At 55.9% G+C, this 20,757-nt stretch overlaps 1 protein-coding gene across 3 annotated transcripts in view; it reads left to right on the top strand.

Annotated features, from left to right (window-relative positions):
• The window catches only part of HIC2 (HIC ZBTB transcriptional repressor 2), a 28,312-nt gene that overhangs the window by 852 nt on the left and 6,703 nt on the right, over positions 1-20,757 (top strand). For 2 of the 3 annotated variants that reach the window (XR_006742360.1, XM_036449125.2), the window contains exon 2: positions 19,098-19,196. The exons of the other annotated variant lie outside the window; for it this stretch is intronic. Coding sequence is in view for 1 of the 2 variants with exons in the window: in XM_036449125.2 (XP_036305018.1) it covers positions 19,171-19,196 (26 nt within the window). In the remaining variant the exon portion in view is untranslated. The remainder of the gene's footprint in view (positions 1-19,097; positions 19,197-20,757) is intronic. 3 annotated transcript variants of the gene reach the window in all.

Here is a 20,757-nt window from a genome sequence, read left to right as displayed (position 1 = left end):
GCAGGAAGAGAGATGGGCTTGGGGGAGGGGGTCGGCTGGCAGAGGGAGGGGACTCCAGGGCCCCAGCTTGTCACTCTCTGTTTATCTGCCGAGATGGTTCATATTCACACAGGCCTAGCTTGGTGGGGGGTGGTGGCGGGGGTGGGGTGGGGGATGCTTCTCCCTGGTGGTGGTGGTGGTGGTGGTGGTGGTGGTGGGAGGGAGGGAGGTTGGGCAATGACTTACTCGGAGAGGAGGGAACCGGGCCTGATAATGCTCACCAGCGGGCCCCACCCAGAGCAGCGTGGGACTGCCTGGGGAAGGGGGACCCGGTGCCGATTCGGGTGGGTTGGAGCAGTTTTGAAGTTATTTATCTTGCGCCTTCTCCTTTCCCCTCCCCGCTCCAGCGTCTTTGCTAAGTAAGGAGTTGCCAAAGCACATCTGGAAAGCTAGGTTCCTGGCCCAACCCCCCCACCCCTCCCCACCCCCAATAGCAGGAGGGGTGTAACCCAGGGAGGCCACCCCCCTGACATGTGGCGGGGGGAGGGGCAGCGCCTTGCCCATAGGAATCCTGGGCAGGGGCTTGTTGACTGATGTGGGGATTGCAGTGCCTCTCGAACCAACCGAGGGAGGAGGAGCTGGCAGGTAATGGAGGGGCCTCCAGAGCTGGGGGGCTGATCTTGCAGGGGGGAGAATTCCTGGGGGCCCCTGGGTGGAGGGATGGTCACCCAAAACCCAGAACCTTTCTGGAGCTAGCATTTATTACTTCCTGGCTTCTGGCTTTCCCTCCTCTTCCTCTCCATTGCCATGTGCCAGCGCCCGGACTCCCCGGGCCTTTCGGCAGACACGTTCAGGGCACGGGCCATGCGGCCGCCGGTCTGAAGCCCCGGCTCAGGGGAGAGGCCTGGGCAGAGCGGGGTTGTTGGAAGGGTCTGGAGAAAAGCAGATGGGCGGCCTCAGGGTGGTCTCCAGAGACAAAGCTGTGTGGTGAGATTGCTGGTGCAGAGGGCTCTGAGCTCATGGGTGGGAGTGGGAGGGTGGGTGAGAGGTTGGTACTTGAGGGTTGAACTGAGTTCCTTCGGTTCCGGCATCGATCTCGGTGCCTTTGAGTGAACCCTCCCTCCCTCCTGCGCAGTTGGGCATGTTAGGGAAATGTCTGTGCGCCATGGGCAGGACGAAGGCTCAGAGGCTCAGAGGAGGCTCCCCACGGGCCTGCCTTGGGACCCAGAGCTCCCACGTGGGTCTGCCTTCTTTCCTCTGGCTCCTGGCTTCCTGCAAGTCCGTTTTGGGGGGTCACCGAGAGCCTGTGGGCCAGCTCCTCCGGCTGTTTGACTCGTGGAGAGCTGGTGTGTGCCCAGAGTCCCTCCCTGCAGTGTTTCCCTGCCAGTGTTAGGACTTGTAGATTAGTCACTCAGCTTTTACAAGCGATTCCTGAAAAGAAGTCTCCCTCCGGTCGCTGGCTCTGTGCGGAGGAAGAAGCAGCCTGAGGGAGCAAGGCCTTTAATTAAATAAAACCGAAATGATTGCTGCTGCCGCCGGAGGTGGGGCAGCGGTGATGCCCGGCTCCTGCCGCCTGGTACCTGCTCTGGGGACAGGTAGGCACGATCCTGTTCCTGCTCCCTGGCCTTGGCTGGCGGCCCAGCCTTCCCCACACGCCGCAGCCCCGGATTAATCCTCATGCAGTGTTTTCTTTCCATAGATCAGATTTCCCATTTTGTTAATAAGCACGCAGCCGATCCACTTGAAGTCAGCTGTCGTGGACTCAGAGCCACAGGGTTTTGCATTATTGAGCTGACAGGCCTGCTGCCTCTCCGGAGCCCTTATTGTCTGCCAGGCCCAGGTCCGGGGGTGGGCTCAGCGCCTTTTAATCAGCAGCCAACTCTGCAGAAGGCCCGGAGGGGCCGTTCTGGAGAGTCAGAGGAGTGAGGAAGGAATAAAGTTCAGTTTACCCAGGGGACCGCTGGCTCTGCCCTTTTGCTTGGCCTGTTGGCCTGGAGCAGTCAGCCCCACCCTGTAGCCTGCTCGCCTGGCCCCCTGGGTCTGAGGGCCACTGCCCCCGGTTCCTGCCATCCTGGCTCCGGGAGCCCGAGTGAGGAGGGAACCGGGCTTAGAGAGTCTGAAGCGTGACACGGGCTTAGCCGTTTATTCTCCCTGTGACCTTGGACAGTGATTAACTCTGAGCCTTAGTGTCCCTGTTTCTAAAATGGAAACAGAACTTGAGTTTACTCTCACGTATCGCTGACCTCCAGAGCTCAGTGCGGGGAAGACAGACAGACAAGTGAATGACTTGTAAGATGGGGCGATAAGGACTGGCACCGTGACAAACGGAGCTCACCGGGCACCACGGGGCAGTGGCTGTGAGGCACGGAGGGAGGGGCCGGCGCTGGGCTGGAGGAGCGCCTTGATGCCATGCTGCGCTCAGGCTGGCCAGAGGAGAGGTGTTTTTGTTAATCCTCAACAGATGATATTTTTCCATTGATTTTTTTTTTTTTAAGAGAGTGTGAAAGGAAGGGGCGAGGGAGAGGGAGAAACATTGATGGGGCCAGGGATCTAGAGCCTGAATCCTAGTTGCATGCCCTTGACCAGAATAGAACCTGTGACCCTTCAGCCTGCAGGTCAATGCGCTGACCACTGAGCACCAGCGAGGGCAGAGAGGGATTTGAACGGGGAGTGTATTCAGTGGCAGTAAAGCAGTGCAGTGTGGAGTGTGGCTGGGAGACAGGAGAGCATTGACAAAAGAACGACAAGCAGATGCTTTTAAGAGAAGTTAGCACAGGAACACCCACTGTGTGCCAGCACCTGAGGCTTTTCGTGAGCTTTTTATTCATTCCACAACAGATGCAGTGCCCACCCCAGTGGCCTGACTTACCAGCTTGGTCTCTGCTCTCTGGTGCTCACAGATCTGCCTACAAGTTGTCTCCCCCCTGAATCACCCATCATACCCTCCGACAAAGGGAACAGTGAGGTTAAATAACTTGCTGAGGTCGTAAGTAAGCAACTGGTCAGGCCAGGCTGGAGGGTAGATGCCTGTGAGGGCCCCTGTCGTGTGGAATCTGGAGCGGTTGGTCCGTTGGTCGGTTGGTCGGAGGTCCCAGCAGGGAGTGCAGGACAGAGAGCCCCTTCCCCAAGAGGCGATGCTGACTCCAGGTTAGGGGCTGGTTAGGGACTTGTAAACAAGCCCGGCCAGTTTGACTCTGCCTGGCACCACCACGCTGTGCTTCCTCCTGGGAGGGGCCTTGCCCTACACGTTAGGGACCTGTGCTGGGGGAGGGCGCTGAGAGGGACCGCAGGCTGAGCCAGGAATGGCCGAGCAAGGAAAGCGGGTGGGGATGGGAGTTGTGTGTGTGTGTGTGTGGGGGGGAAGGGGTGCAGGCGGGGTCGGGGGGGGGGGGCGCTGGCGCAGTAGGGTTGATAAGGGAGGGAAAGCCAGGAGCTGACTCCAGGCCTCACCACAGTCCAGGAGGAAAGGGCCAGGGCATGGGCACCTCGGCTGAACGGTGAGAGTGACCCTCAGGAACTGCGGGGGACAGTCTGGAAGGAGTTCAGAGCCTCCTGACTTCAGTTTTCAGGTTTTTCGTGGTAATGTTCCTGTGGGTGGAGGGGAGGAGGGGAGGGTCGCTTTAGGGTTAAAGCAGGTCTTGCTAGAAGGGACAGCCAGCTGCCTCTTGGCCGAAGGGCCTTGCTTCTGCTTTTGAGATTGTACCTGTTTGAAGGTAATCCACTTACAGGAGCACGCCGAGTGCGGGTGAGGAGGGAGAGTGGAAAGGCTAGTGCCCTAGTCTGCATCCATCACGTGGCAATTCCAAGGACAACTAAGGAAAGGAAGGGCTTGGGCTTGGCTTAGGGGAAGCTTCTAGAATGGGGAGTTGGCCTGTTGAGATGGCAGGACTGCGGGCTGTGGCATAGGCGTGGCTGCTATGCAGGCTCCTCCCTTGTCTTCAAGGCGGCTCCCAAGGCCTCAGGCTGCTCTGCCTGCAGCAACTCTGGGTGGGTGGGTTCTCAGGCGGGTGTGGGGCCACCCAGTGCCTTGAGAACAGCACCACCACCATCCCCCACCCCACCCGGCCTCCTGGCCTCTTCATCAGCCTGGTGCAGGCTCTTTAAGGGAGAGGCCTTTCTCCTCATTGCCGTCCCCTCATTACTTTGCAAGCTAATAAGCTGTTGGTGAATTCTTGTTCCTAAAATGAAGGAGAAGGGAGAGTAGGGTTGGTGGCTGGGAGAGTGGGGATAGGGCTTTGGTGGCCTGCTCCTGTGTGGACATAGTGGAACTCCCCTTAGTGGTGAGTACGGCCACACATTGTGCCACTGAGTCTGTGTTGTTACCTGTGCTGCCTGGCGGAGGCCGCCCGCTGGTGCCGGGTTCTCAGCTCTATATCAGGGACACGTGGGAGCTGGTGGAGGCTAGGCCAGCCCTTCTCTGGGGTGGGCCCAGGCGCACACGTCACAGCCTTTGGAGTGAATCCGGTGTGCAGCCACATTGGAGAACCACCACTTTAGCAGATGATACGTCTTTGTCAGTAATAGAATCAATCAGTGGTGAGTGGGAACAGACAGGGATTGTCCTGTTAAGAATCCAAATAGACCAGTAGGTGTGATCTAGGGTGGCCACAGTCTGCTTTACTCTGATGGACTCCGAGGAGCGGATTCACACCTCGTTAGGCAGGCGGACTCTTGTTAGTTACCAGGGTTTCGGAGAAGCACCAGGTACAGAGGGGGCTCGCTCTTCATGGTCCCGCTTATCTGGGTGGCAGTGGGAGGGACTCCGGGACTCCGTCCTGCCTGGCCTTCAGAGTCTGCCTGTCCCGGCTTCTTGGTTGCATTCTGGGACCTGGTTGGCCGCTGTATGCCCTGCCAGGACCTGACCCCGTGGCATTTGGGCTCCTGGTGGCTCCCTGAAAAGCCGCTGCTGGAGACCCTCGGGGCGGGGCCTGTTCCCCTTCTCTTCCCCCTCAGGGTCCCTGGGGGGGAGAGAGAGACTGAGACAGACAGAGAGAGAGAGAGAGAGAGAGAGAGAGAGAGGGAGGGAGGGAGGGAGGGGAGAGAGAGAGAGAGAGAGAGAGAGAGAGAGAGAGGGGGAGAGAGAGGGAGAGAAGAGAGAGGGAGAGAAGAGAGAGGGAGGACTGGCCCTGAGGCTAGTTTCCGGGGCTGTTATCTGGGTAAGGTGGAGGCAGTGGGAGGGGCACTGGAGGCAGAGCTTCAGGTAAGGCCTGCTTGCCCCGCCCAGCTCCGCCCCGCCCCCTTTGTTGGGGCCGAACAGTGGGCCTTCCTGGGGTTTAGTTCCTATCTGTGGGCTGACAGGACACGGGACAACCCCCGGCCTGTTCCCGGCAGCCTGCCACGTGAGGTGAGTGGCAGAGCCCCTGGGTGCGGGGTGGTCTGCGGTGGCCCTGGCGGTGTCCTGGGTCAGAGAAGGAAGAGCAGCCTGGGCTGGGCAGGGAAGGAGGTGGATTGAGAGTGATTTTGGCTGGGGGGTTGGGAAGGAATCGGGTGGTGTGGGATCTAGTCCGAATGTCCTCCCTCCGCTCCTTCTCTGCCTGCACACATCGTGGTAGGTAGGTGGACCCAGGGGGCTGTGTTGACAGGGAGTGGTCTTGGGGATGGGTGTCTGCCTACTTCAGGGCTTTTGCCTCTCCACTCCATCCCTCCCCTGCCCCCCTTTTCCCCCCAAAATATATTTTTATTGATTTCAGAGAGGAAGGGGGAGAGAGGGAGAAAGAGATAGAAACATCAAAGTTGAGAGAGAATCATTGATCGGCTGGCTGCTTTCTGCAGGCTTCCTATTGGGGATCAAGCCCGCAACTCAAGCATGTGTCCTTGACTGGAATCGGAACCTGGGACCCTTCAGTTCGAGGCTGACGCTCTATCCACCCAGCCAAACCAGCCAGGGCCCTCCCCTGCCCTTTGGTAGGAGGCAGCTGATGTTTTTTTTTTTTTTTTTCTGGCAAGTGCTAAACACAACTCTTAAACTGGCTGAGTTCCTGGCAGAATGCTAAGGAAAGAGTGGCAGAGAGGTCCCTGAGCCCCATGCGAGGCCTGCGGGAGGCTCCTTACCTCTGAGTTACAGCTAGGAAGTGGTTAGGTGAGTTCTGAGGGTGAGAAACACACTCCTATGTGCAGGGAAGCACGGAGCATGTATGAGTGGCTCTTCCTGTGGGCAGTGCTGGGGCCAGCAGACAGCCAGGTTTGCATGTGAGTGGGGTGTGAGGTGGCCGCCTGGACAGAGCCAGGAGTCGGGTTCCGGGAATGAGGTGGAGCTGGGGGGAGGCCCTGGTAGGTAAGCCGGGGAAGGACCATTACAAGCCTGTTGAGCAAGTGCCCTCCCCCCTCTCCCAGGACCTGCAGGGCAGAGAGGACTCTGGCCATTCTTATCCTTTTAGTCACACAACTCCTTCCTTCCCTCTTGGCGTGAGAAGCCTCTGCCCTGTGGGAACTCCATCCAGCATGTGGGGGACGGGGCCCCGGAAACTCAGAGCTGGGCTCCTTTTCTTCTCCGAGGGTTCCTTCCGTGTGGGCAGACAGGAGGTGCTCAGGCATTGCCGGTGATGGCGTTGGGGATGCAGGCAGGGTAGCCTCTTGGCTGTGTGAGGCTGTCTCTTTTTTTAATTTATATTTTATTGATTTTTTACAGAGAGGGATAGAGAGTTAGAAACATTGATGAGAGAGAAACATCGATCAGCTGCCTCCTGCACACCCGCTACTGGGGATGTGCCCGCAACCAAGGTACATGCCCTTGCCCAGAATCGAACCTGAGGCCTTTCAGTCCGCAGGCCGATGCTCTATCCACTGAGCCAAACTGGTTTCGGCAAGGCTGTCTCTTGATAGATGAGCCCAGAGGGTCTGGCAATCCTGGCAACAGGGAGCGGCCCGCCAACAACCCCTGAGGTGCCCTGGGCTCCACCAACAGGTGCCTTTCTCCAGGAGTGAGCGGCCTGAGCACTGGGCTGGGGTCGTCCTTTGAAGGCGGTAGGGCGCCCTGAGCCCCAGAGGGGTGCAGGCCCAGTGGAGAGGATCCTTTCCAAAGTCCCACATTCCATGCATGTGTTGACGCTGATAAGGGCAGCAGGGCTGGCTTAGCCGCTTTGGACTGGAGGGGACTTTGACTTCATGCCCCCAGCAGGCAGAAGGCACATCCTGCTTCCTGCAACACCCCTCCCCCACCGACCACCTCTGCCTCCTCACCCAGCGCAGGTCCCGCAGCCCACAGAGGCCCCGCTGGCCTCTGACGTCTCACCTGCTCTGTGAGTTAACAGGTCTTGGGAGAGGAGAGGGGGTCCTTTCATAGTTTGTGCCCACCTGCTCCTAGGAGTATTTGAGAATGCGATTTGAATGGCACTTCCTTTTTATTTGTTTGAAATTTGTTACTCTTAGGTTTGGCAGGAGTCTTATCTGGGATTTTACTGTTTGGTTAAAGAGGATTCTGGCCCTAGGTAGTTTTGCTCAGCGGATAAAGCGTTGGCCTACGGACTGAAGGGACCCAGGTTTGATTCTGGCCAAGGGCTCCATCCCCAGTAGGGGGTGTGCAGGAAGCAGCTGATCAATGATTCTCTCATCATTGATGTTTCTATCTCTTCCTCTTCCTCCCTCTCTGAAATCAATAAAGAAATATGTATTTAAAAAGGAAGAAGAAGAAGATTCTGCTTGAAATTTGTTTTTCTTCATGTCTGTAAAATGGGTTGGTAGAAATATTTCAAATTGTTGTCAGCTATTCTCAGTGTTTTGCAGGTCCCTGGGGAGTCCCAAGACCCTTTACATAACATTTAGACGTTATTGGTCTTTGTCCCATGTTGACACTTGCATAGCGGGTGCCCCCCTCTTCTAGTGCCATGGGGAGGTACGTCTAGACCCCGGAGTCAATGTCTCCAGTATTCTGTGTGACAAAATGGGGGTGCGAGTGCACGTGCGGCTTTTCGGTCTCAGACTGACAGTGATGGCTGGCTGTGTGCTGAACCAGCTGCTTTTCTTCATGGAACATTATTTTTACTTGAATGAATGACTGTCAGATAAGGTGTGGTTATTCAGACTCAGAGGATTTGTCAGACATTTTCTCAAGTGAACAAGGTAAGCCTTGCCACAACTGAAATTTGTTGCTGGTGAAAAGAGCTGCCAGGGGAAAAGAGAATTTTGGAAAACTATCTATTACCAGGAGCCTGTCTTAAAGAAATTAAGTGGTGGTCTTAATACGGACTTTTTTTTTTTTTTTGGTGTTGAGTAATGATATGTGAAAACATTTAGGAGATATGATTAACTCAGTGAACTAATATTTCCAAATGACCAATGGTTGATGTTACAAAATCCTGGGTGAATATGAGTGCAGGGAAGACCAGTGGATTTTTGTTTTAACCAGATATGAATGAGTCACTGACCACAGTTTCAGATTCTGCATTGCAACTTTTAAGAAATTACCCCTTGCCAAGTTTTAGTGTATATCTATGAAGAAGAACCACATATCTGAAAAGGTTATTAAAATGCTCCTCCCTTCTATCTGGGTAGGGTCAAATGTCTTCATAGACTTTAATCAAAACCACATAGCCTAACAGACTGAACACAGGAGCAGATATGGGAATCTAGTTACTTCTGTTAAACATTGGAGAGATTGGCAAAAATGTAAAACAGTGCCACTCTTCTCACTGATATTTTTTTTATTTTGGAGTAGTTCAAAAATTAGTTATTATTTTTTATTGACTTAGAGAGAGGAAAGGAGAGAGGGAGAGAGAGAAAAAAAGAGAGAGAGATACGTCAGTCAGTTGATTCCTACACACACCCCAACCAGGTGTTGAACCCAAAACCTGGGCATGTACCCTGACTAGGAATTGAACCCACTACCTTTTGGTGCATGGATACAACTTGACTAAGCCACAGCAGGCAGGGCTGGAAGAATTTGTTTTTGTTTTTGTTTTTTTTAATATATTTTATTGATTTTTTTTTTTTTTACAGAGAGGAAGGGAGAGGAATAGAGAGTCAGAAACATTGATCAGCTGCCTCCTGCACACCCCTTACTGGGGATGTGCCCGTAACCAAGGTACATGACTGGAATCAAACCTGGGACCCTTCAGTCCCCAGGCCGACACTCTATCCACTGAGCCAAACTGGTTAGGGCAGTGGTCGGCAAACTCATTAGTCAACAGAGCCAAATATCAACAGTAGGATTGAAATTTCTTTTGAGAGTCAAATTTTTTAAACTTAAACTTTTTCTAATGCCACTTCTTCAAAACAGACTCGCCCAGGCCGTGGTGTTTTGTGGAAGAGCCACATTCAAGGGGCCAAAGAGCTGCATGTGGCTCGAGAGCCGCAGTTTGCCCACCATGGGGTTAGGGCAAGAGTTTGGTTTTTAAAATTTTTATTTATGTTAATATAAAATGGATTGTTTTGATATTTGAGTTCAATTTTTCTTTTTAAAAAATATATTTTATTGATTTTTCTTTTTCTTTTTTTTTACAGAGAGGAAAGGAGAGGGAGAGAGAGTTAGAAACATCGATGAGAGAGAAACATCAATCAGCTGCCTCCTGCACACCCCCTACTGGGGAATGTGCCTGTAAACAAGATACATGCTCTTGACCAGAATCGAATCTGGGACCCTGAGTCCACAGGCCGACACTCTATCCGCTGAGCCAGAGCAGTTAGGGCTCAGTGAAGTTTTTCATTTTTATATGACCAGTTTTTCTAGTATAGTAAATAGAATAGTAAATATAATCACACAGTAGCATCTACTAGACGGTAACATATAAGCCTCAGAAAAGTTCTTGGGGCGTCCTGATTTTTAAGAATGTAAACAACAGTTTTGGAACTGTTGACAAGGAAGGGGGCTCTCTGGACTACTCTCCTTTATCATTCCCCCTCACCACCTCCACCCTATCTTCCCTCACGTATTGTTTCACCCTATCTCTTCTCAGCACTGTTCCTCCTGACTGGCATTTGTTCACCTAATAAACGTTTATGAGGGCCTGCTGCATGCCCGGTGCGGCCACGGCTCCTGGGCTGGTGGGCTCAGGGTCTCTAACCTGGGGAGCCCGGAAGCAGAGCTTGGGCAGAAGGTGAGGTGCACAGCGGGAAGCAGCGGGGCGGCTATGGCTGACACTGGCTGGGAGGAGGGAAATGCAGAGCAGCCTTAGCGGAGGAGGGGCACTCAGGCGTGACTGGAAGGGGCCCAGCTGAGAGGTGGGCTGGGGGCCCCTCTGGGAAGCATGCGCAGGCCCGGCCCGAGGGTGGACTTTATTCAGGTATTAGAGATCCATTGAAAACCTGTAAGTAGGGGAGTGACTCGATGAGATTGGTGTTTTAAGAAAGAAGATAACCCAGGGTTGACCGGACCCGGAATTGGAGTGGGCAGGATTTGCAGTGGGGAGACTTGTGTTAGACTTTGATATTTTCACTTGGAATGGTTTTGTTGTTGTTAATCCTCACCTGAGGATATTTTTTCCATTGGTTTTTAGAGAGAGAGGAAGGGAGAGGGAAGGAAAGACAGAGAGATAGAAACATCTGTGAGAGAGACATATTGATTGTTTGCCTCCTGCCTGCATGGGCCTGTCCAGGGTCAAGGATGGAGCCTGCAACTGAATTATGTGCCCTTGCCTGGAATTGAACCTGGGACCCTTTCCCTTTAGTCCACAGATAGACACTCTGTCCGCTGAGCCCACCTGGCTAGGGCTGGAATGGCTTTAACTGCCCTTCTTACCCTCCAGTTCTTGGGACGAGCCCTGGGATTCCTTCTCGTTGGCTGAGGCATGCTGGCCCTCCCGGGGAAGGAGGCCCCGCCCTGGCTCCTGAGGTGTCTGTTCGTCAGGACAGTGCTGTTTTCTGGGCATCTCCTGTGGGACTGACCCGAAGCCCTTGTTTCCTTATCGTGGTCTTTGCCCAGCTGTGTGTAGCTCTGTTGGTTTTTGGGGTGCCTGGGTCAGGTGGTATGAGAGGATGCTCAGCAAATGTCACATAGCCTTGCCCTGACCAGTTTGGCTCAGTGGATAGAGCGTTGGCCTGTGGACTCAAGGGTCCCAGGTTTGATTCCGGTCAAGGGCATGTACCTTGGTTGCGGGCACATCCCCAGTAGGGGTGTGCAGGAAGCAGCTGATGGATGTTTCTCTCTCACTGATGTTTCTAATTCTCTATCTCTCTTCCTTCCTCTCTGTAAAAAATCAATAAGATATATTTTTTAAAAATGTCACAGCCTTACCTGGGCTCCCTAGACATAGAAATATTGTGTCCCTCTCCTCTTTGTGTGGGACTTCTGCACAGAGCATGCTAGCTTCTCAGTGGCTTGTGCTCCAGGATATTGAAGAAGTGTTAACCAGAGAGTATAAATGAATGACATGCTCACACACAGGCACAACCAGTGGAAAAAACACCTCTTGGCTCCCCACCCAAGTTAGAAACAGCCCCCAGCCCTGGAGACCCCCTGTGCTCATCCCTGCCCCCCTCAGAAGTCCCTGCTCTAATGAATTTGGGGCTGTCTGGATTCTTGAAACGTGGCTTGTCGCTTAGCATGCACAGAGCTGGGCACGAATCTCTGTTTTTGATTCACTGAAGTGCTGTTGCTGCCATTCCTGATCCCACTGGGAGTGTCCCAGGTGGCCCTGCCCCACCCTGCACCACATGGCGCTGCAGGAGGGGGCCTGCCCGCAGGAGAGGAGCTTCCGGGTTGTTTTCAGGGTTTGGGTGTTTTATGCCTCCTCAGTAGCCCAGTTTTCACATCCCTGCGCTCTACTACTCCAGGTAGAGAAGTGCCCATTTGTTTTCTGCCTCTAAACCCAGCTCCTTAATGTAAACAAATCTTCCAGCACCTCCAGGACTCCGTGTTACCAGTAGAGTGAAACCCTGTGAGCACACCCCCCCCCCCCCCCATCTGCGTGGAGCCCTCTGTCTGCTGTTTCTGAGCTCCTGGCCTCCCTGTCGGACCCTTCAAGTTACCTGCTCGACAAGTGAGACCTCTTCTGTCAAGCGCAGGCCCTGGAGGCTTTTCAGGCACAGTGCCACACACCGTCCTGTTTCCATAGCAGTTCCTTCATTTTACCCTCAAAAACGGCTTTTTAAAAACTCCAGTGGATGCCCCAGGTGTGTGTATTCCCCCACCCCCTTTGGATTACAACAACCTGAACCTTGCCGTTGGCTTTATTTATTTAAATATGTTTTTATTGGTTTCAGAGAGGAAGGGAGAGGGAGAGAAAGATAGTAACATCAGTGATGAGAGACAATAACGATCAGCTGCCTCCTGCATGGCCCCTACTAGGGATCGAGCCCGCAGCCTGGGCACGTGCCCTTGACCAGAATCGAGCCCAGGACCCTTCAATCCGCAGGCCAGTGCTCTGTCCACTGAGCCAAACCAGCTGGGGCCTTGCCATTGGCTTTAGCTCCTTAAGCTCTTTGTTTGGGCCTCTGGGGGCTCGCAGGGGTTGCTTGTCCAGGAGGGAGCAGGGGGGCTTTCCTTTGCCCTGCCCAGCAGCAGTGTTCTTTGACCCCAGTCCCTGAGGGCCTCCCTCATCCATTTCTTCCTGGCTTCTTCCCTTTGATATGCCCAGTTGGTTATGCCCAGGACCAGCTCAGACCTTGTTGTGAGTTTTTTGGTACTAGCCTGCTGCACCCCAAATTTCCTCTTCTCTCCTGGGCTTGCCTACCTGCATCTGAAAAACCCTTCTCTCTCTTAAGAAGTATCAGCTAGATGCTGGATGATTAAAAAACGTCATTGGGTGGTTGTTTCCTTTGCATGGCAGACATTGGTCTGCCCCTACCTACTGAGGGAATTTTAGGTGGTCTGTAGGTTTCCTGTGGATTCCTGGTCTGTCCATAGAGTTCCCTTCCGAGTCAGATACTCCATCCTGGATTTGGTCACCTCCCTCTTTTTTATTTTATTTTATTTTGTCTTGTGATTGTTATTAGTTGGGGGTTCAGGGAGGTTACTGCTTGGCTCTGATCTACTTGCTAATCTAGGGTCCAAGACCGGACCCTGCTTCCTCTCTTAAAGGTGTGTGAGCACTATATTGAATCCAATCCCTTAAGTGTGCAGAGACAAGTGACGGCATCAGGATTCTTCACAGACAGACGTGCCTGTGTAACCGGCCTCCAGATTAAGAAACAGACCCCAGAAGCCCCTTGTCTGTAGTTTTGAGTCATTGCTTCTCTTCCACCCCCAACTGTCTTCTCTCACCCCGAGCCCCTGGATCCTTGCTTTCCAACTTGAGCTTACATGAACGGAATTGTACCTCATAGTTTCTTGGGTCTGGCTTCTTTGGTCAAAGTATACTTGAGAGACTCATGTGTGTATGTAAGTCAACTGTGTCATTGCCAAAATTAACTATTTTTGACCTATAAAAGGCAAATTCATACGTTTTCATGTAAATGTTCAGTCCGCTCGCTGGTAGGTGGGTAACAGTCCCCAGAAGCAGGGCTTGCAAGTGCTCGCCCGAGTGGGTTTCCGGTGCCGGTCACCTGGAGTGTGCTTTGTGGCCCACAAGGTTTGCATGCTTTCAGTCTTGGTCTTATTTTAAAACGTGACCTTTCTCTTTCCTCCCTGGGAGGTAATTCTCATAGTCTTTGTCCAGCCAACAAAATCCCCATCGTCATTGCTGCCTGGCATCAGTTTTGTTTTGTTTTTCTTTTCTAATTCCCCTTTAGCACTCCAGCTGGGTTTCCTCCCAGCCAAGAGGGTCATGTCATGCTGTGGGGCTGCCTCAGTTTTTACGTCTGTGACCAGGATGTGGGTGAGGGTTGTCAACCACCCTTTCTTGGGAAGGACTCATCCAGGTTGAGAGGTGGTGCCTCCTGCAGTTTGCATAAGAATTTGTTGGCTACTAGGGTTGTTTTTGAAGTTATCAAGTTGGAGAGTCTCTTTCCCAGATTCCTGGGCTGGGCAGCAGCAATTCTATGACTCAGCCCTGACTGTATCTCCCTCTGGGGCTCAGTTATCTCATGGGAAGGGTGCCCTGGGGCAGGTGAGATGATCCAGATAGCCCTTCAGGGGCAGACCTCACCAGTGCCCTTGTAGCTGTGTCCTTGTAGCTCCTTGTGTGTGGAATTTCCGCCTCCTCAACCATTCTGCGTCCCTGCTTGTCCTTCATCCCCTTCCTGGCGTCCTCTGCCTGCTACACACACCCAGAACCCCCTGCCCACCGTCCTGGCTTCCAGGTGCCGGTGGAAACCAGGCTCAGTCTGTCTCACATTCCAGCCCCCTGATTTTATTATTCACCCTCTGGGCTTGTTTCTGTGAGAAGCTGTGAATTCCTTTTTTGGAACTGCCTCCTTCCTCTTGACACCCATCAGAGGAACATTTACTGCTTGCAGAGCCTGGTCCGTCCTGGGCATTAGGAAGCATACCAGCCACCCTACCTCTTCCCAGACCTGAATGTGTGTGTGAGTCCCGTGGTTAAAATGTGGCTTCTGGTTCTGAGGGGTGGAGTGAGGCCGGAGCATCTACGTTTTAGAGTCCCAGGTGCTGCTGCTGGTCCTCATCCCTCACCCTTTGACAACCAAGACTAGCAGGAAGTGGGCTGGGGCACAGGAACCAGATCCCGGGCCTGTCTGCCTCCTTGCTGACGGGGCTCCTGGACTGTCACTCGTTCCTGGGCTGATGGGGTGACCAGATCCCCTGCTGTCTGTCCTGTTGGCACCCACCCTGCTGGCCTCCCACAGGCTCTCCGGCTCCAGCCTCCTGTCTCTGTCACTGCCAGCAGCTCAGGCCCCTGAGGAGGCCCTGCCATGTGGGGGACAGAGTCTGGAGGAGAACATGGTTTTTAAACAGTAATTGTAATCTTCAATGATGAGTATTCCCCTTTGAGCAGTGCTCACCTGCCTCTTCCCGGTAGTACTCACGGTCTCGGGCCCGCTCAGAACTTTTGGGTAAATAGTGTCAGGCCTGGGCCCTTCTGGTAGGACCCTGCCCTCCAGCTTTCCTGGTGCGAGCCAGCCAGTCGGGCCAGCTGCGGGGAGGGAGATCCATCTGCACATCCCCAGGTGGTCTTGGCCTCATTCTCCCGATGGCACCGAAGCCAGAGCGATGTGAGGCTGTCGGCCTCCTGGGGCGGGCGGGGGGGGCACCAAGGCTCTCTGGAGAAGCAGGGCTGTGAGGGTCACGGGGCCTGGGTGGCGCGGGGTGGAGCCTCCTGCAGATCTCCCTCCGAGCAGCACTTTCTCCGGGGGTGAGGTACCCACGAGCGTTCCCACCTTTCAGATGGGAGTGGCACAGATGGGGTTGGGGTCCATGTGGGACTTGGACCGCATGGGAGCTTGGGGTCTTCAGTGGGGCCCATAGGATTTCAGGGTGGACTCAGGGTAGTCAGGCTGGGTGGACGCCACCTCCCTCATGGATCACAAGCTCACAAGTTCCCCTCCAGACTTCCTCTTGTTCACAGAAGGGCAGGGCAGCCGGTGGGCGGGCGTCAAGACTGGCCTGAGGGGTAGAGAAGGAAGCCAGCCCAGCGCCCCCCCATCCCCACGTCACCAAAGCGCCGAGTAAAACCCGTAGAAGCTGCGCTGGAGGGAGCGCTGGTCTCCTGGCATTTGTGGAGCTTATTGCTTTCCAGGACGATGGTCTGGGAGGAGAGCCAGGAGCTGCTGGCCGGCATCCAGATCTGGGCTGGATTACACGGCTGGGCTTGCCCAGAGCCGTGAGTCCTACCCATCCCAGCCCTGCCTGGAGGGACTGGCTAGGGAGGTCATGGAGGCCAGCGCTGTTCCCAGAGGAGCAGCGGTGAGGGATGGGACCGACCTGAGGCGCTAGCCTGAAGCCTCACTGCCCCGGGCGGGAGGGCTGCGGGGCCACCCACGGCCCTTACCTGAGTGGAAGGACACAGCCCAGCTGTGCAGGGCAGGTTGTGGGTGGGAGAATAAGGTGGGGGTGCTGACCAAGGCTGCCCTCGGTGGCTGCATGTGGAGGGGTCTGCTGTGTGGCACCCTGCTCCTGCCTGGGAAAGGGAGTGCTGACTCTCCCCGGGGGGGGGGAGAGCCTGACTGCAGCTCTGGAGTCACACTCAGTCCTCACTCGGCCACTCGCTCCCTCTTGTGATCTTGGCAAGTTGCTTACCCCCCAGAACCTTGTCTCATCTGTCCCTGGAGGTGGAGGCAGCACTTCAGAGCCTTCCTGGCAGGAGGCTGCCCTCTGACAGGCAGACGGTGCAGGTGGAGGTGCAGCCTCTGCAGAGCGAGCAGGGGAGTGGCTCCTGCCGGTTGGGATGGGAATGGCTTCCTGGAGGAACCTCCGTCAAGCAGAGGAGTCCTGGGCTGTGGGTGTGAAGTTCGGTAGGGGTGGGGGCTGGGCCTTAGGCTCCTCTGGATGCTGGGCTGCTTGTACCTGTGGGCAGTGTCTGCTGCCTCCCTGTGGAGGCGGAGGCGGAGGCAGTGCGGTTGGTGTAGGGCAGCACCGTGAATGCTGAGCTCCCGACACAGGCATGCTCTGTGAAAGCCTCTGTTCTTTCTCTCCTTGTGCTTGCAGTTTATTTCTTTCCTGTTTGATGGAAGATTTACATATATCATGGCACCCAAATTTCAAGTGACCCTTTGAGTTTTGGCTAGTGAGTCTCTCTGCTTTAGTCCAGACTCCTTCCCAGAGTGAGTCTCACCCCAGAAAGTTCCTCATGCCCCTCCCCGGCAAAGCCCCGCTCACCTCCACAGGCTTCCTGGTTTTGTTTCCACCGTGGGTTAGTTCTGCCCTAGAACTGGACATAAATGTGTAATTCCACCCCCAGGTACAGCCTCCTCCAGCAGGTGGCTGTGTGTGCCCCAGGGTGCTCCTTTCCACTGGATGACGGTGCCTGTGGGCCTTGGATATGGTGGTTGGGCAGCAGATGGGGTGTGAGGAGCTCCGCCATCTCCCTCTGGCTCACCTAGAAGGGCCTGGTCTTCCCTCAGGCGTCTGGCGTCTGGGCCCTGTGCCTGCTGTGAGAGTGTGTGTGTGCGTGCTCGTGTGTGTGAGAGAGATGGGGAGGGGGGTGATGGTGATGAGGGGGCAGAAGGCCTCTCTGGCTTTTTTGTGGCATGGGCCTGGGCGGGAGGGAAGGAAGTGAGAATTTGGCAGGGACCTGTGGAGTAGGTGGGTAGTGACCATTCTGGAAACAAGGGCCTGGGAAGAGGATCCAGGTCTTCAGGCAGTCTCTGTGCATTCCCACACCCTGTTTGTTCACAGGGGGCAGAGCTGGCCCCAGGGACTTCCCTGCCAGGGTCAGCCCACCTGCGGACACCTACCCACCCACCTGGAATGGTCCAGATGTAGGCCATAGAGGAGGACCTGACTGTCGTCCCCCCCCCCCCCCAGATTTAGTTTCCTGGAGCCAGTGATCTGGTTGGGCAGCTGGCCTGACCTGGGGCAGATAGGCGCTGCTGGAGCCCAGGCGTGTCCTCACCCTATCCTATAGTGGGCTTCTGCCAGGCTGGGCATTAGCCCCTTGATCCAGTGGGCCATTGTGCTGCCCACTTGCTGGTCCAGCCCCCAGTCTTGCTTCTACTAACCTGGCAACCTCCACTCCCCAGGCTGTGGCCTCTCTAGGACGGGTGCTTCCTGTCTGTCCCCACACCCGTAGGCAAGTGGGAGGGCAGAGGTCTCTGGCTGTGGTCATTTTGCTGGGAAGAGAAGAGCGTGGTTCATAGGGGCCTAGCCCTGCAGCGGGAGGCACTGCCTCTTTGGTGCTGTAGACAGTGGTGGCCCACACTGGGCCCCGCCTGGGTGGCAGGACAGCAGCATGCAGCCCACTCTGCTGGGGCTCCACCTAGTGGAGGGTGCAGCGAGTTGGCTCGGCTCTTGTCTGCTGAGCGAGCCTGTGGTGAGGCAGGGCACCGGAGTCTGTGCCAGCCCAGGAGCCCTCCATCAGTCAGTCATCTGTCCCCGGCTAGTGCGGTGCCTGGCGGGGCTGGGCAGCGGGACCCACGGAGAGTCCAAGTCCTGTTCTGCCACCCACTCCCTGGCTGCCCAGGAGTTTGGCCTGGTCTCTGACAAGGACAAGTGGCCCCTAGTTGCAGGGTCGGGCGCATGCTGAGGGGGAAGCCACTGTGGCACAGGGCTGTGTGGTGGGCATCTGGTTGGCTGTGGCTTCCTGTTCAGCGCTGCGGTGGTCTCCGCTTCTCCTTCTGGGCTCAGCTCCGTCTATGGCTGTCCCTGGCCTCGCGCTCCGTCCCTCTGATCCAACTCTGGCCTCATGGGGGTTGGGGAGCCTGGACTCCACACAGGCAGCTGTACCTACAGAGCTGTTTCTGCTGCTCTCTGGTCATCAGATCCCAGACCAACCACCCTGACCAGCGGAGTCCCCCTCCCCCTGGGCCACCCCTGTGAGAGGGCGTTGTGCTGGGGCCGGAGAGACAGCTGGCAGGTTGGAGTTGAGGCCTCCCAGCCACCCGCACCCCCGGGTCTGGTCACATTCCTGAGGGACCTGCTGAGCCTCCCTGCCCTGGGGGCGGGGAAGGGCAGGCAGGGATGGGCTCCAAGCTGCCGCAGGCCTCCTCCCCCACCCTGGCTCCGTGCCAAGGGAGCCTGGTCTGCCCACTGGAGTGGTGTACGAGGAGCCAGAACCTCAGGAACCCCCCCTCTTGTGGGACCTGAAAAGTAGGGGGCAGAAGCAGCCCACCTGTCTCTGGTAGCTGCTGCCAGTGGCTTTGGCAGGGTGGTATCGGAAGGCCAAGCTTTCGAAAACTCCTATCAGGGGAGGGAGGCCATGTGGTCAGGCTGGGCCCTCTGGGCAGGGAGGGGGCAAGAGCAGATTTGGAAGGGAAGGAGGCAGGAGAGCCTGAAGCGGTTGAGACTGGTTCTTATAAATAGCCCATCGCACCAGTGCCTCCAGTTCTGACCCTTTGTCATGTAAATGTGGCCGGCCTGAAGGGCCTTGCCCAGGCCTCCTGTCTTCATGCCAGCCATGAACTCGTGCCTGCTCCCAGCTCCGGGGCTGAGGTGGTCCTTGGAGTGCCCTAAAGCTCCCGGGGGGGGGGGGGGGGGGAAGGCGGGGGCAGTGCCTCTGAGCTCCCTAGAGCTGCCATCTTAACCTGCCACTGGGCCTGCTGGCCGGGCACTATGGCCACTGTCTCCTTCCCAGCTGGCTGCCCCTATCATCCCAGCCAGAGAAACCCCAAGGACTACCAGGCACCTTCTACTTCATTGCCCCCCCCCGCCCCCATGATGGCTGTCCGGGTGACCGTGTCCGTCTTCTCTCCAGGTGACCGGGCATTGATGCACCCCCAAGGGAGGCCACGCGCTCAAGGAGGCTGCCCCTGCTCGCTGCTGCTCACATGGTTTCTGGGCCCCTGGCACTCCGGTAGGCTGGGGACAGGGACTGGCAGGGTGGGGGAGTGGGAGGGGGCTGTGGGGAGGGAGGGCATCGTCCACCAGCTCTGCTGGGGGTTCTGGGAGGCCACACAGCCTGTGTCCTGGCCTGCAGGCTTTGTGTGTGGCAGCAGGGCCGCTCAGAGGGGAGGCTGGCCCACTGTCCTCGGTTGGGGAGGAGGAGCTCCCCGTGGACTCACAGGCTCTGGAGGGTGGGACCCCTGCCCTTACCAGTCCCTTGGACAGGCTCGGAGCACCGGGCGTCTGGGTGCTGGTGGAGCTGATTGTACTTCCTGGGGCCGGGTATTCCAGCCGACGTGGAGGCCATGCCGTGGGCAGTTTGTGCCTGCCTGGCTGGCTGCGGGCAGGGTGTAGAGGGAGGTTGGTTCCCATAGAACCTGGCTCCCACCTCAGTCCCCGCTGAGCAGCCCTGCAGTCCCCGCTGAGCAGCCCTATTATTGTCTAGTGAGCGTTTCTTGCCTCCTGCTGTCAGGCCCTGGTGCAGCCTGGCACCCACGTGTTCACGGAAAGCTTGGATGCCTTTTGGAGGTTTGATTGGTTGCTAGGGTTTTTTTGTGTGTTTTTAAAAAATTAATATTTGTAAACAAGGGCACGTGTGGGGCGAGGTGTTGTGTGTGTGTGTGTGTCACAGGGAGGCAGAGCCTGGGTAGGAGCAGGGTGTCCCCGGTGAGGTGAGGCTCAGAGCACTCAGAGATGGAGGCCTGCGCAGAGGGGGTGAGGGTGCCTGGACAGCTGAGTGGCAGAGTTGCCTGTGGAAGGCTTTATGTTCCCTGAGCGGCTGGAGGGCAGGGAGCCACAACCTTGTGCTGTAGGCCCTGCCACTCTGGGGTGGGCGCATGGTGATCACACTGCCCCCACCCAGCCTGTGGGTTCCTGATGAGGCCAGGGGCTTCTGCCTTTTGGTATTTAATGACAGCAGTTAGTGACTGTGACAGTCTCTCCAGGCCAGCTGGCTGTCTTTCCCGTGCCGGACAGTGCTGCCCTGCCCAGAAGGGATCCGGGTGTGGCCAGGCCACATTTTCTGCTCAGCACTCAAGAGACTAAGACCAGGAAGTGCTCTGTGCCTCCAGGGGCTAAGCGCCTGTGAGTTGAGGGCAGCTGAGGGACTGCCTGTGGTTGCAGGTCTGGGCGGTGGGAACACACATTGGCAAGTCTGGAAGCTTGGGGAGCTTGTAGGGTCTTTAAGGGGCAGCCCGGGTAAAGCAGAAACACAGGCTGGAGGCTGCACATTTGGTTTGGCTCACAGGGCATTGAAGAAAAAGAACTTCGCCCTGGCCAGTTTGGCTCAGTGGATAGAGCATCGGCCTGCCGACTGAAAGGTCTGGGTTTGATTCCGGCCACGGGCACATGCCTGGGTTGCGGGCTCTGTCTCCAGTGGGGGGCGGCAGGAGGCAGCCAGTCAATGGTTCTCTCTCATCATTGATGTTTCTCTCTCGCCCCCATCCCTTCCTCTCTGAAAGCAATAAAAATATATTAAAAAATATTGGGAGATTTCACCTAAAAATTTAGGCTTTTAGCTTGTCCTCAGAGCT

The sequence above is a fragment of the Pipistrellus kuhlii genome, unplaced genomic scaffold (genome assembly GCF_014108245.1).
Source record: "Pipistrellus kuhlii isolate mPipKuh1 unplaced genomic scaffold, mPipKuh1.p scaffold_m20_p_20, whole genome shotgun sequence".
NCBI classification, from domain to species: Eukaryota; Metazoa; Chordata; class Mammalia; order Chiroptera; family Vespertilionidae; genus Pipistrellus; species Pipistrellus kuhlii.
Note: the sequence above shows the minus strand (reverse complement) of the source record. Positions and strands in the feature narration are given on the sequence as shown.